The sequence below is a fragment of the Charadrius vociferus genome, unplaced genomic scaffold, assembly GCF_000708025.1.
Source record: "Charadrius vociferus isolate BGI_N301 unplaced genomic scaffold, ASM70802v2 scaffold484, whole genome shotgun sequence".
NCBI lineage: Eukaryota > Metazoa > Chordata > Aves > Charadriiformes > Charadriidae > Charadrius > Charadrius vociferus.
The window spans coordinates 1,510,289-1,524,103 of NW_009648074.1; the positions used below are offsets into that span (position 1 = coordinate 1,510,289).

The 13,815-nt window shown below is 58.1% G+C and overlaps 2 protein-coding genes across 2 annotated transcripts in view; one reads left to right on the forward strand and one right to left on the reverse strand.

Annotated features, from left to right (window-relative positions):
* Positions 1-1,806, reverse strand: part of LOC104285402 (cytochrome b561) — a 16,424-nt gene extending 14,618 nt beyond the window's left edge. Inside the window, exon 1 of the mRNA XM_009883857.1 lies at positions 1,749-1,806. Coding sequence (XP_009882159.1) covers positions 1,749-1,806 — 58 coding nt within the window. The remainder of the gene's footprint in view (positions 1-1,748) is intronic.
* Positions 1,807-3,497: 1,691 nt separating this feature from the next.
* The window catches only part of ACE (angiotensin I converting enzyme), a 13,941-nt gene continuing 3,623 nt past the window's right edge, over positions 3,498-13,815 (forward strand). Inside the window, exons 1-18 of the mRNA XM_009883828.1 lie at positions 3,498-3,668; positions 5,072-5,159; positions 5,405-5,548; positions 5,778-5,969; positions 6,130-6,227; positions 6,722-6,894; positions 7,188-7,411; positions 8,786-8,930; positions 9,202-9,300; positions 9,533-9,655; positions 10,162-10,373; positions 10,919-11,055; positions 11,357-11,515; positions 11,927-12,014; positions 12,218-12,361; positions 12,593-12,784; positions 13,127-13,224; positions 13,517-13,689. Coding sequence (XP_009882130.1) covers positions 5,093-5,159; positions 5,405-5,548; positions 5,778-5,969; positions 6,130-6,227; positions 6,722-6,894; positions 7,188-7,411; positions 8,786-8,930; positions 9,202-9,300; positions 9,533-9,655; positions 10,162-10,373; positions 10,919-11,055; positions 11,357-11,515; positions 11,927-12,014; positions 12,218-12,361; positions 12,593-12,784; positions 13,127-13,224; positions 13,517-13,689 — 2,468 coding nt within the window. The 5' untranslated portion in view covers positions 3,498-3,668; positions 5,072-5,092. The remainder of the gene's footprint in view (positions 3,669-5,071; positions 5,160-5,404; positions 5,549-5,777; positions 5,970-6,129; positions 6,228-6,721; positions 6,895-7,187; positions 7,412-8,785; positions 8,931-9,201; positions 9,301-9,532; positions 9,656-10,161; positions 10,374-10,918; positions 11,056-11,356; positions 11,516-11,926; positions 12,015-12,217; positions 12,362-12,592; positions 12,785-13,126; positions 13,225-13,516; positions 13,690-13,815) is intronic.

A 13,815-nucleotide genomic window follows, 5' to 3' on the forward strand; every position in this document is an offset into this window, starting at 1 on the left:
GGGGTGCCCCCGGGATCGGGGGCCCGGGGGGTGGCTGGGGCATGGTGGGGACACTTGGCGTGGTCCCCTTCCTCCTCGTGGGCTCCTGTCTCGGTACCCCAGGAGGGCAAACCGGGGCTGGGACTTGTAGCCCGGGAACCGCAGGGTGTTGCCCCAAATTGGCTCTCGGAGAGGCTCTGCCCTGGCGTGGCAGCCCTGGTCCTGGACCAAAGTCCAGGTTATTTTTAGAGGTGGTTGCCTCCTCCCAGCACCTTCCACTTTCCTTATGCCCCTTCCCGGACCCGGGTCAGGTGTCCAGTGTCCCTGTCCCTGCCCAGTGCCACCACCTCCCGGTGCCATGCCAGAGCCCCACCGCATCCCGGTGCTGGGGGCTTTTGCTTTGGGGCAGACACCGGGAGCCCAAAGTGTGCACAAGCAACAGGGTGGAAAGGGGACCGAGGCTGCCACCCCCCGTCCCCACGTCCCCAGCCCACGGGGATGAAGCCAGCTTCGGGGAAGCACTCCAGCCTATTGGGAATTTGCCGTCAGCCACGATACGTGCGGGCAGAGCCCCGGCAGGGAGTGATGCTGTGTGCATCCCGCAGGCATGTGCGTGTTTGGCCGGGGGGGGTGTTGCGTATCTTTAGGCTGGATTTAGCGGGACAGGGATTGCGAGCAGCCTGGGGGCTGCTCTCGGGTGGGTGACCTGCAGCACGGCCCTTGCCCGGCGTGAGCTGGGGCACCGCGGTGCCTGGGCACGCTGCAGAGGTTTCCCCGGCTCTTGCGGTGCCCCGGGGGCTGCTGGCGGCCCGGGCGCAGGGGGCACTGCCACGGCACTGCGTGAGGCTCGGAGATATACCTGCCACCCCATATAGCACGGGGGTTGGTGCATCCCATATGTGACCAGGGTGCGTTCAGGGACCACGATATCACCCCTGTGCCCCACAGGCTGCCATACAGTGCTGAACCCACGGGGATGGGGACGGGGACGGGCGCACAGTGTGCCCTGTGGCAGGAAGAAAACACGTCTTCCTGCACGGGGAGGGGGAAGATCAGCGCCAGGTCTGGCCGCTGCCAACTTGGCAGGACACCCGAGAGCACCCAAGTGCCCCTTCAGCCTTTTTTCAGGGAGCTGACGCGATGTCTGGGCAGGTGCCCAGCGTCTGCGGCAGATGTTGTGGTGGGGCCGTGGACCTTGGGGCAGAGCAGGAGCATCCCAGCCAAGGTTAGGGCCCGGAAAGCACCTTGGCATGGACTTTTCTCAAGAGGCATTTCCAGGCCAGGTTTCACCCTCGCCCGTGTTAATAAATACCCGAGGCTAACGGCCAGGTGCTCCCTGCCCTGTCGAGGCTTCCAAGGCAGCCCAGGAAGAGGAGGGGATCTGGCCCCTGAGATCATCCCAAGGAGGTGTGTGGTGGGACGGGGAAGCACTGAGTACTAAAGGGTTAACAGCTGGCCAGCACCACCTGAAAGGCTGAATTTGGTGCATCTGGGGAAGCCTTGGGCCAGGCAAACCCCACGCATGTCTATAACACAAGAGGGGCTGAGCCAGGCCACCATGGTGTGGGCCCCTCCAGGACCTGCCAAAAAGGGTGGCCCAGGGACAAAGTGACAGGTAAGGCAGGAGGACGAAGGCAGGGATGGACAGAGGGATGCTGGAATGGCAGACAGGGAGCTTGGCTGCAGGAGAGGGAGATGTACCACCTCCTGCAAGCTGAGGCTCTGGGCAAGGGGCTGGCGATGGTGTTTGGGGTTCAGGGGCTCCTCACGGGTGCGGGACTTCTGCAGGTGCCCGGGGCAGAGCAGCCCCAGCACCCTCAGCTGCATCCTGCGCCACTGAATCTTCACTGCGCAACCAGGAGCGGGGAGGGACCAGGGTGGGAGGGTTTGGTAGGGAGATTTGGGGGCTGCAGGAGTCCAGGAACCTCTGACCCCCCAGAGGGGCACCCCCGCAGAGAGAGCTCCCAGCTGCGGGCGCAAAGGGCCAGGGGTGGTGGGCATGGCCGCGGTGTGGGGGTCTCCGGCAGCGCCACCGGACTCAGCTCACTCCACGGAGCTGTCAGGAGAGTTTAGGGTACAATTTGCCTGACCAAACACAGGCGCCTGTTCAAGGAGAAGATGAAACACAGCTGGACTCTGTTTCCCACAGCTCCCCAGCTCTGCAGCGGGGTCTGGGAAGGGGTAAAGATATCCCTCATTTAGTGGGGTGATGCAAGAGCATCTCACTCCGGTGCTGGGTGTCCGTGGGGCGGGCACACCACGGCGTGTCAGGGGGTCAGGGCTGGTTGGTACCCAGAGGGATTGCTGTGGGTGCTGGGATGTCTGAGGGACGTGATGGGTGCCCGGCAGTGGGCAACCAGAGGCACCCAGTACTTTCGACATCCCCACCACTGTGTCCCCTGGCTGCGTGGGTCCCTGCCGCGGGCAGCATCCAGCCCTGCCGCACCATAACTCCCTTCCCTCCCCACTGCCAGCTGAGGGAATGTGAAGATTAAAATAAAACAAACCAGGCTTGTTGGAGTCAGGCTAAAAATGCCACGAATAACAGCTAATTAGCTCCATAAATCACACTGGGACGGCACACGGACAGCATACAGGCGCTTTGCACCACCTCACTCCACCGTGCACATTGACTGGGCTGGGACCCTCACAAAATACCAGCATTTCCTGAAAATACAGCTGACACCAGCCAGGCTGGGATGCGACCGCCTGCAAAACACCCCGTCCCAAAATTATGGCCAAACGCTGGCGCGCACACACCCCTGTCCCAAAATTATGGCCAGCGGCTGCAGCTCCAGCTGCCTAAATAACCCCCCCACAGCGCAGGCAGCTCCCTGCTGTCCCACAGCCCTGGGAAGGGAGGTCGGGGCTGGCAGGAGATGGGTGACAGTGAGAGACCCAAAATTGGGGTCTCGATGCCAATCGGTGCCCCTCTGCAAGGTGAAACCCAGATATGGCACTGATAGGGCAAGGGCTGCAGACAGCCAAAGGAAAAATGTGTAGATCTAGCAAGGAGGTATAGGAAGGAGGAAAGAGAACGTGACATCTTTGTAGTTTTCCTTTGGGCTTCTGTGAAGGTGAGAGACAGGAATAGGAATAAAATGAAGCCAGACCTCAGAGCTCCTTCTGCACTGGGGTCTGGCAGCTCCCAGAGCCAGCCCAGGAGCACCCAGACACCCTGTCGGCATGGGATGGACACCCCCAGCCCCACATCACCACCCCATCTGGGCCACGATACCCCGGAGCCACCTCCAAGACATCCTCAAAGGCCGCCTCGGTGGATGCTCGCCCGGAGCGCCGCGAGTGAGCGGGGGCTGCAGACGTTGCCGCGTTGGCTGGAAGCTGATGTCTCTATCTATGAATGTCACAGAGCGGGGACAGCCCTGCCTGCCACCTCGTGTCCCGTCCCCTCTGGCTCCCACAAACCCTCGTAGCTCTGAACCTGGCCCCCACAGCATCGCCAGGGTGGTGGCATGTCCCAGGGCTGGTTCTGAGTCCTCATGTCTCCTCTCGCCGTGCAGGTTGAGGCATCGCTGAAGGAGCAAAACTTTACAGAGCTGTGGGGGAAGAAAGCCAAAGAGCTCTACAGCAGCACCTGGAGCAACTTCAGTGACCCGCAGCTGAAGAAAATCATCGGCTCCATCCAGACCCTGGGACCCTCCAACCTGCCCCTGGAGAAGAGAGAGCAGGTAGGTGAGGTGCTGGCAAAGCCCTGGGCATTGCTGGGGTGCTGCAAAACCCCTTAAAAAGATTTTTACCCAAGCCTCCAGACTCTGTCACTGGCCCATTGCCCCTCCAGTGCATTTTGGAGGGACTCCCTGGCCTCTGCACAGGGAAGACAGTGATGGAGGGGGGAGTCGGGGTGCTGTCTCCAGGGAATGTGGGTGCTCGCTGGCCCCGTTATCCAGCCCTAATCTCATCTCGGAGCTATCCCAGTGGGAACCGGACATTTCCTGCTTACACAGAGCGGCCTTGGGCGTCACCTGGAGACCGGCCAGGCTGTGCCCATGGCTGGGGTCCAGCTGGCTCCCCCCCCCCCTCCAGTGCTCCCTGGGGATGCAGCCAGCTGAGAAGGAGGGCTGCTGCAGCCACCCAGGTCCTGAGCCTCCCTGCGAGCCCAGAAATGCTGTGCCTCGGTGACACAGCTCCGCCATAGGGACATCAGGACATCCTGAGACTTCCCCATCACGGTCCTGAGCTTTCAGGGTGGGTTATCTAAATGCGACATGATTTCAACTTCCCTGCATGAAAACATTGCCCAGGCTGAGGCTGGTGGCCACTTGTCTCTGCACCACTGCAGGGACAATGTCACTGCTGTCCCCTCCAGCCTGGCCCACGGCTCCCTGACAGCCCTCCCCACCGAAACCTTGGCAAAGCTCGGTGACACAATCCTTTCCGGAGAAGCGTCTGCCCCAGTTCCTTCCAGGAAACCCATCCCCACCCTCCCACAGATAACAGACAGCATCACGTCTCCTCTCTGCGCATCAGCCATGTCTCACCCATCCCCGGGCAGCTCCATCCCGCAGCCACCACTGTCCCCTGTCTCCATCCCCTCTGCCCGGCCGGAGCAGAGGGATGGGAGCGGAGAGAGGGACGGAGAGGAGGAATTTCCTTCCCTGGGAATGGGCTCCCCAGGCAGGTTCCAGGAAACCTCCTGTTGCTATTGTTTGCTGTTGTTGAAGCTCACAGAAATAAACCCCCCTCCTCCTCCTGCATCTTTTTTTTTTCTTTTTTTTTTTTTAACCCGCTTGGATAAACAGGCCGTGCTGCAGCCCCGCTGACAAAGAGTTTTATAAATAGCCCCTCTCCGGGACACCACGAGGGCTCACGCTGTGTTTGAGGGGGGCTCGGCGAGTGGCTGTGCACGGGTTTTCTGTCCCGAAGAGCCTCCCTGCTCCCACCGTGCGACGGGTGCAAAACCTCTGGGTGATAACATGCTTATCTCACCAAAAACATGCTGTGTAAACACACCAGTCCTCCTCCACATCCCTCCGGACACACACACACGCTCTGGAGCTGGGAAGTCTGTAGATCCCTCCTGAAGGGCCATTCCCATCCCCTTGCAGCCCCAACATCTTTTCCTTCCCCACAGTACAACACCATCCTGAGCAACATGGACAAAATCTACTCCACGGCCAAAGTGTGCCTGCCCAACGGTACCTGCTGGGACCTGGAACCAGGTATGGTCCCTGTCACCCTACTCCTGCAAAGTGCTGAGCACCCCATAGCGAAGAGTTTGTCCTGGTCCCCAGATCCCCAGTGGGTTGGGGTTGGCAGGTTCCACCCACGTTCATCAAGGTTGCCCTGGGGCAAGGATGGGTATTTGGGTCTCTGCAATTGTGGTGGCACCTCTGCAGAGCTGCTGTGGGATGTGACGCTCCTGTCCTGCCCCTCTCTCATGTCCTACTTGTCCCCTCTGTCCCAGACATCTCAGACATCATGGCCACCTCCCGCAGCTACAAGAAGCTGCTCTACGCCTGGGAGGGGTGGCACAATGCTGCGGGAAACCCACTGCGCGCCAAGTACGAGGAGTTTGTGAAGCTGAGCAACGAGGCCTATCAGATGGATGGTACGAGCAGGATGGGGGGATACAGGGGGTGGTGAGGTATCGGGGTGGGAATTGGGGCCGAGGCAATGGGGTGCCCTGCTGCTCTCCCCATCCCCCATGCAGCTGGGCATCCAACTTCCATTTCCACTTTGGGGAAGGATCAACAATCCCAGTGGTGTCCCCTGGTCCCCCTGGGTGGGGGGCAGCCCCTGGGGGCCAGTGCCGGGGGTCATCACTGCCTCCTTGGCAGGATTCGAGGACACAGGGAGCTACTGGCGCTCGTGGTACGACTCACCCTCCTTTGAGGATGACCTGGAACATCTCTACAACCAGCTGGAGCCACTCTACCTCAACCTGCACGCCTTCGTCCGGAGGAAGCTCTACGACCGCTATGGCCCCAAATACATCAACCTGAAGGGTCCCATCCCTGCTCACCTGCTGGGTAAGAGGAAAGACACCCCCCCAGCCTGTGCCCAGGGGTGCTGGTGGGGCCAGAGGGGCACACACAGGGCCATAGTGGGACAGGGAAGTCCCATTTATCACTGTGCTTCTCTTCCTCCCGACCTACCACCAGCTCTGCTCCAGCTGTTTTCTCTTCTCAGGCAACATGTGGGCTCAGCAGTGGAACAACATCTATGACTTGATGGTGCCCTACCCTGGGAAGCCCAACCTTGATGTCACAAGCACCATGGTGCAGCAGGTGATGGGCTGAGGGACTCACTGGTGGCACCAGGGGGACAAAAATGGGGGTGTTGGCCAAGGCTTGCCCGTAACATTGAGCCCATAGGAGCAGTTTCTCATACCTGCATACGGGACAGCAGAAAAGCCATGTCCAGGAGGGGAAGGCACAAAGAAATAACCCCACTCCCTTGCTGCCAATGACCAGAGGCAGCGGGTGGGCAAAGAGGAAGGGCAGTGTGGTGGGACTGGTGCCAGTCCCCAGGTTGGGGCTGCATCCACACCATCACACAGCTCTCTGTCCATGCTGGGCACCAGCACTGCTGTTCAGCGGTTCTTAAGAATGCTCACCCCATTTCTGGGGGCCAGGGCTCCCCATCAGGGTGAGAGGGGCAGGACCCCGGTCCCTTGGAGGGACCCACCTCTCCCCCACAGTGCTGGGAGAGCACCAGAGGCGATGTCCAGGGCATGGGCAGACCCTTCCTCAGCCGTAACCTACTGCCTGCTGCCCACCAGGGCTGGAACGCCACCCACATGTTCCGGGTCTCAGAGGAATTCTTCACCTCCCTGGGGCTGCTAGAGATGCCCCCTGAGTTCTGGGACAAGTCCATGCTGGAGAAACCGACAGATGGGCGGGAGGTGGTGTGTCACGCCTCGGCCTGGGACTTCTACAACCGCAAGGACTTCAGGTGTGTGGGGACACGAGGGGGCCAGGGCAACAGGGTAAGATCCTCCTCCACTCCCTGTGGTGGTCACAATTTTGGGTACCCCCAGCCTGGCTGGGCAGCCCAATCTGTCACCTTCTGGGGTAAGGTCTGGGGGCACCATACTGCCCTGCCTTCCTCTCCACTGGGTCTTTCCCTTTCTCCATGGGGTGCTGCCACCCTCTCAGGGACCCTGGAGGGTCCTTCCCATCGAGGGGGTGGGCGAGCAGCCAGGGTCGCTCACCCAGCTCAGGCAACGCTCTCTTTTCACCCATTAGGATCAAGCAGTGCACGACGGTGACCATGGAGCAGCTGTTCACAGTGCATCATGAGATGGGCCATGTCCAGTACTACCTGCAGTACAAGGACCAGCCCGTCTCCTTCCGCAGCGGGGCCAACCCCGGTTTCCACGAGGCCATCGGCGATGTCCTGTCCCTGTCTGTCTCCACCCCCAGCCACCTAAAGAAAATCGGTCTCCTCAGCAGTGCCACTGAGGACGCAGGTATGGCAGCCACCCTGGCATGCTGGGTGGCCTGGAGGGCTCAGGCACTGCCTGTGGCACCAGGAAGGGTTTGGCACATGCCAGGGTGGGCTGCAGTCTGGCACCACAACCCAGAGCAGGCAAGACCCCATGGCTGATGTGTGCCTTTCACCCACTCTTCGTTCCATGCACAACCCCTTCTTGGCTCCATGGGTCCATGTAGGACCCTTCACAGCTCCCTCCTCTTCACCCCTGAGGGCAGGAGGAATGCTCTCCAGAGCTTGTCTGTGCCCTTCCCTTCTCCATCAGAGCCCCAAACCTGAAAGCAGCATCTTTGTGCTTCATTGGCTTTGACCTTTCCAGAGTTCCCCTTTCCCTTGCCAAGAAACATCCATCCCAGGAGCTCCTGGTGTAGCTCTGCGGAGGTGGCACTGAGCGCTTACGTGCACAGTCATGAGGACAGTCAGCGGGTGATGTTTCTGCCTGCCAGCCAGCTCAGCAGAGGAGGACTTGTCACCGCAGGGCACTGCCCGGCTTGGCGAGAGTCTCTCCCCCCGCCCAACGTCTCTCAGCCGACAAGTCAAAGCGGACAGCAGCAGAGGAAACCAAGCGTTCGCAGATTCCTGCCGCAGGCGGCTGCTTTGCGGAGGAGGGACAGTCCCGGGATCCTCCTGCCTTGTCATTAAATACGTTTGATGACGGGGAAGCCATCACGGCAGCCAAGAGCATTGGGCCGATGCTGCATAAACACCACGGAGCAGATGGTCCCTGCCCCAAGGCATTGTTGCCCAACTAGCCAGCCCTTGGCAGCCATGCCACCGTAGCGATGGCAGCCAATAGCCCCTCAGGGCAGTGCTGCCAACCCTTCTCTGACCCCACAGCTTCAGCTGGGTCTCCAGCAGGTCCTTCTCCAACTTTCCTTCCCCAGATTTCCTCAAGGCAATAGGGAAAGCAGATGTCACCATGATATGGTGGTGACTGTCCTAGAGTTGACTCCAGTTCTGGGTCTAAACCATGAGAGCCTTTGCAGTGGTGACAGCCCTGCAGATCAACCCCCTTTCACCCTGAGGCCCCAGGGTGGATGTGTGAAGAGGGAACCATTAGAGTTACACTCACCAAAGTCCTTCTGACTCTGAGAGCCAGGCTGAAGGCAAGGGGACACTACACTGGTCACTCCCATTGTCCCTACTTAGTAAAAAGGCACCCAAGTAGGACCTGTATCTAGAGAAACCTGTGTCCTCCACAGCCTTCTCTAGCGAGTAAAATTATATGTTGAAATGCTGTCCCCATTTCTCATTCAGATCTTCTCACCCTCTTGCCCACAAAATGTTTAGCAGCCATAGTCCTGTCCAGCCAGACTCCTTCCCAACCTGGTTCAGGCTTTGTTTCATGCAGAGAGCAACATCAACTACCTGCTGAAGATGGCCTTGGAGAAGATTGCCTTCCTGCCCTTTGGCTACCTCATTGACCAGTGGCGCTGGAACGTGTTCAATGGCCGCACACCCCCAAGCCGTTACAACTACGACTGGTGGTATCTGAGGTAGAGGACAGTCACCAGGGGTGGATGGGGGTGTGGAAGCTGGGGGTGTGCAAGGAGGGAAGGCAGGAAAGAACAAAAGGATGGAAAAAAGTAGCCACAGAGATGGCTGGAGAACAATGGATAGATGGGTGGGTGGGTGGATGGATAAACGTGGAAGCATGCTCCAATTGTGCAGATTTTTCCAACATTGTGCCTTCCCCTCCGGTTCCCTGCCTTGATTCTTCTCACCCCTTACATCCGTGCTCATGCTCTTGTTCTCTGTTGTCTACAGAACCAAATACCAGGGGATCTGTGCTCCGGTTTCAAGGAATGAAAGCAACTTTGACCCTGGAGCAAAATACCACATCCCTGGGAACACCCCTTACATCAGGTAGAGGCGGTGCTGGCAAGGGGATGAGGCTTCGGGAGCAGGGACAGTGGGGGCTCAGCTCTTGTGGGCAGGGACTGGGATGCATTGTCCTGCTCGAGACACAGAGACCATGCAACTCTTGGGACCACAAATCGTGGGGACTTCATGTGTGGCCAGGCGCCTTCCCCTGCTCCCCGGTACTTGTCCGCTTCCCTTTGTCCCCAGTGCTCACCTTCATGGGCTTCCTTGGCAGGTACTTTGTGAGCTTCATCCTCCAGTTCCAGTTTCACAAGGCGCTTTGCCAGGCGGCCAACCACAACGGTCCCCTGCACACCTGTGACATCTACATGTCCAAAGAAGCTGGAGCCAAACTCAGGTGGGGACAGAGGAGGGTTGGGACAGTTGCCATGGGCAGACGTGTGCGTGGCAGCTGATGATGGGCAAAGGAAGGAAGGAAGGAAGGAAGGAAGGAGGGAAGGACGGAAGGAAGGAAGGAAAAGTGGCTGTGGAGAATGCTAGAGAAATAACTTTGCAGATGGATGGATAGATGGATGGAAATACATGAAAGCACTGGGGTGGGGTGAGTGGTCCTCACCAGAATACTGCTATTGTCCCTGTCACAAGCTCCCACCCAGACAAGAGGTCACTAAAGCATGTTTGGTTCCTATGGACTCCCTGGGTGTTAACAAATGCATGAGTATGTGATGGGGAGTCCTCAGTCCCCACATGCAGGACAGATGGGGGCTTCAGAGGCACTTCCCAGGTTCGTGTCCCACTCAGGAATAGCATCTTCAACCCTTGTGATGCTGAGACACCACCACCGCTTTTTTCCTCTCCATCCCCTGGCCTCATGCTGGCTCTTGCTGTCCCGCTTCTCTGCAGGGAAGTGTTGAGAGCTGGGTCTTCCAAGCCGTGGCAGGAAATCCTGTTCAACCTCACTGGCACGGATAAGATGGACGCTGGGGCCCTCCTGGAATACTTCAGCCCTGTCACCAAGTGGCTTCAGGAACAGAACACCAAAACCAATGAGGTGCTGGGCTGGCCTGAGTTTGACTGGCATCCCCCTGTCCCTGAAGGCTACCCTGAAGGCATTGGTAAGGCTGCAGCTCCATTCAGGCCCTGGGGAGGGGCAGGAAGAGGTCTCCTGAGGGACACCACTAACCCTCAGGCAGGATAATGCTGAGGGAGGTCTCTGCTGTGGGTGGGGGAGGTCCCCGTGCCAGCAAAGAGAAATAACCAGCTCCATCTGAAGTCCCATGGGGTGTTTCTTCCCAGGAAGCAGGTGCCATCAGCCAACCCTGTGGTGTACCATTGTCTGAAGCTGTGGTCTTGCTGCTGTAGTAATGCCATCAGTCATGCCGGGAGAGGTCATCTGTTTTCAGCTGCATCCTTTCTGCTCAAGTGGATTGGTCTAGGGCATGCAGCGTGTTCTGTTATCCCATCTCCTGTCCCATGGGGCACCCCCAGCAGCACCCCTCTGTCCCAGTTTCTTGGCTCAGCCTGCTCCTAAGTTGTGGCATCCTTCAGTGGACCTGCAGTTCTGGGAAAAGCTCAACCGTGCCTTCCCCATGGGGTAGTGCTCTTGCAAAGAGGACTCTCCTGACTCGCCTTCTCTTCCCCCATTTATCTCCACCTCTAGACAAAATAGCAGATGAAGCACAAGCGAAAGAATTCTTGGCTGAGTACAACAGCACGGCTGAGGCAGTGTGGAACGCCTACACTGAGGCATCCTGGGCCTACAACACCAACATCACCGACCACAACAAGGACATCATGGTATGGGAACAACCCTGAGGCTGTGCGGGGAGAGGCAACAGCCAAGGCAGGCAGCTGGTACCCAGAGCATGTTTCAGATGAGCTTTGAAAGCCAGGGCAGCCTCTGCCCCGAGCCAAGGGGTAATGTTCTCACCCAGGAGGTGCCTTTTCCATGAAAACCCTCATCATGCCATGAGGTACCCACAGGGCAGCCATGGGGAGGTTGTCAGTCATGACATGCCAGGTGGTGTTTCTGGTGATGGCCTGTGTCTCAGAGATCTCCCTCAAGTAACTCCTCCACTGTCCCTTCCTGCCCTTGCAGCTGGAGAAGAACCTGGCCATGTCCAAGCACACCCTTGAGTATGGCATGAAGGCCAGGCAGTTCGACACCTCCGACTTCCAGGACCAAAGTGTCATACGCATCCTCAAGAAGCTGAGTGTCATTGAGAGGGCAGCCCTGCCTGAGAATGAGCTGAAGGAGGTGAGCTGCAAGGGGACAGAGCAGGACAGGGTGTCCCTTGCCACTACCTTGTGTGGAGACACAGGCTTCTCCCAACTTCTAGGAAATGCTACTCGGCAGCCGCCCTTTGCCCTTGAACAAGGTGATAGCTTTGTACCTTCTACACAAAGCTGTGATCCTTGTCGCCAGGATTTCCCACCCAAAGGTTGCCTATCCCAGGCTGCAGTGGGGCCTGGCTGCTTCAGTGGCAATGGCACATTGCTTGCTGGCCCTAGTCCCTCCTGTATTGACTCCCCTTTGCCTTCATTTGGGGTCACACCGGGCCTTGGAGGGGACCAGGGGAAAACACCTGGGGACGTCTCAATGGGCTGTGACATTCTTCAAGAGCAGAAGCAAGGACAACCAGCTCACATGGTCTGATTTTCTTTGCAGTACAATACCCTCCTCTCAGATATGGAGACCACGTACAGCGTAGCCAAGGTCTGCGAAGACAACAAAGTCTGTCACCCTCTGGATCCTGGTAAGATCTGGCAGGGTGTCCATTGAGTCATCTGCAACAGGCACAGAAAAGAGGGATTTTTGAATAGGTACATGGAGAAAGGTCATGAAGGGGCCTTTCCACCTTCTCTGTGATGGCTCCTGAGCAGCATGTTGGGTCTAGCACCATTGTGTCAGTCCAGCCCATCCAGTAGCATCACTTTGGCTTCATTGCTCTCTCTTCAGACCTCACAGACATCATGGCCACCTCACGGGACTACGATCGGCTTCTCTTTGCTTGGAAGGGCTGGCGGGATGCTTCTGGGAAGAAGATCAAGAGCAACTACAAGCGATACGTGGAACTGAGCAACAAGGCAGCTGTGCTCAATGGTCAGTGTCCCGCTCCCTTTGAGACCCACCATGATCTTAGCACCTTGTAGCCAGAGAACTGGGCTGATCATCCAACTCGGGGCCAAAATTTTGAGGGTGTGGAAATCCCACCAATTACCATGAGATCCACTGTCTCGTAGATATGGAGGGACCTGGAGCGTCTGAGCAGCAAGACAGCCTCTTGCCCAAGAAGCATAGTGTCTAACAGCTTCTACTCTTTCCTTACCATAGGCTACACGGACAATGGGGCCTTCTGGAGATCCCTGTATGAGACACCCACCTTTGAGGAAGATCTGGAGAGGTTGTACCTGCAGCTGCAGCCCCTGTACCTCAACCTGCATGCCTATGTACGCCGAGCCCTATACAAAAAGTATGGTGGAGAGCACATAAACCTGAAGGGTCCCATCCCTGCTCACCTGCTAGGTAAGGGCTTTGCTAGGCCCTCGAGCAGAACTGTATCTCCCACCGGGCACAGTTTGCTCCAAGACATGCCAAGAGTTGGGGCTGGTCTCTGTTCAGCTCTGGCTGAAGGGCCAAGGCCCCATGAGATGGGTCTGGAGCAGACTGGCTCTTCCACCTCTGCAACACACTCAGCATGACCTGACCTCTCATGCATGGGTGGGCTCTTGCTTGCACCACCCTTGTGCAGTCAGGGCAGGGACCAGGCAGGTCCACTGCCTGTACGGGAGTCGGGAGTAACTGGTTGGTTTTGCTCTTCTTTTCCTGTCTCCCTTCTGCCATGCATTGTCCTCCTGTGCTTCCCAGGCAACATGTGGGCCCAGTCATGGTCCAACATTTTTGACCTGGTGATACCTTTCCCGAATGCCACCAAGGTGGATGCCACCCCAGCCATGAAACAACAGGTCAGTGCTTTTCCAGGCTGCTCTGGGGAAGCTCCTTGGGACCCAGCACCCTTTGGCGATCGCCACCACCCATGTTGCCAAATGCTCTGGTGCTGCCAAAAACCTCCATGGCTCACCTGATTCTCTCCCCACTTGGATATGCCAAGGGCTGGATCCAGCTCTAGCTGCCCCCAAAAGACCTCCCCTGCCCAGAAGAACAAGGCTGTCTCTGTCCTCGCACCCTTCCCAGCCCCCGGCATTCTTAGTGTCCCCTATTGCCCCTCACCAGGTCCCCTGTCTGCTCTCTCCCCAGGGCTGGACACCCAAGAAGATGTTTGAAGAATCAGACCGCTTCTTTACCTCTCTGGGCCTCATCCCCATGCCACAGGAATTCTGGGACAAGTCCATGATCGAGAAGCCAGCAGATGGGCGGGAGGTGGTGTGTCATGCCTCAGCCTGGGACTTCTACAACCGCAAGGACTTCAGGTGCCCATGGGGAACAAGTGGTAGCCTCAGCTGATGTGGTTCTGGGGCAGATAGCAACGTCTTGGTAGAATACAAGCACGTGGCCTGATGCCACCGCAGCATCTGCTGTCCTGTGGCTGGGGGAGG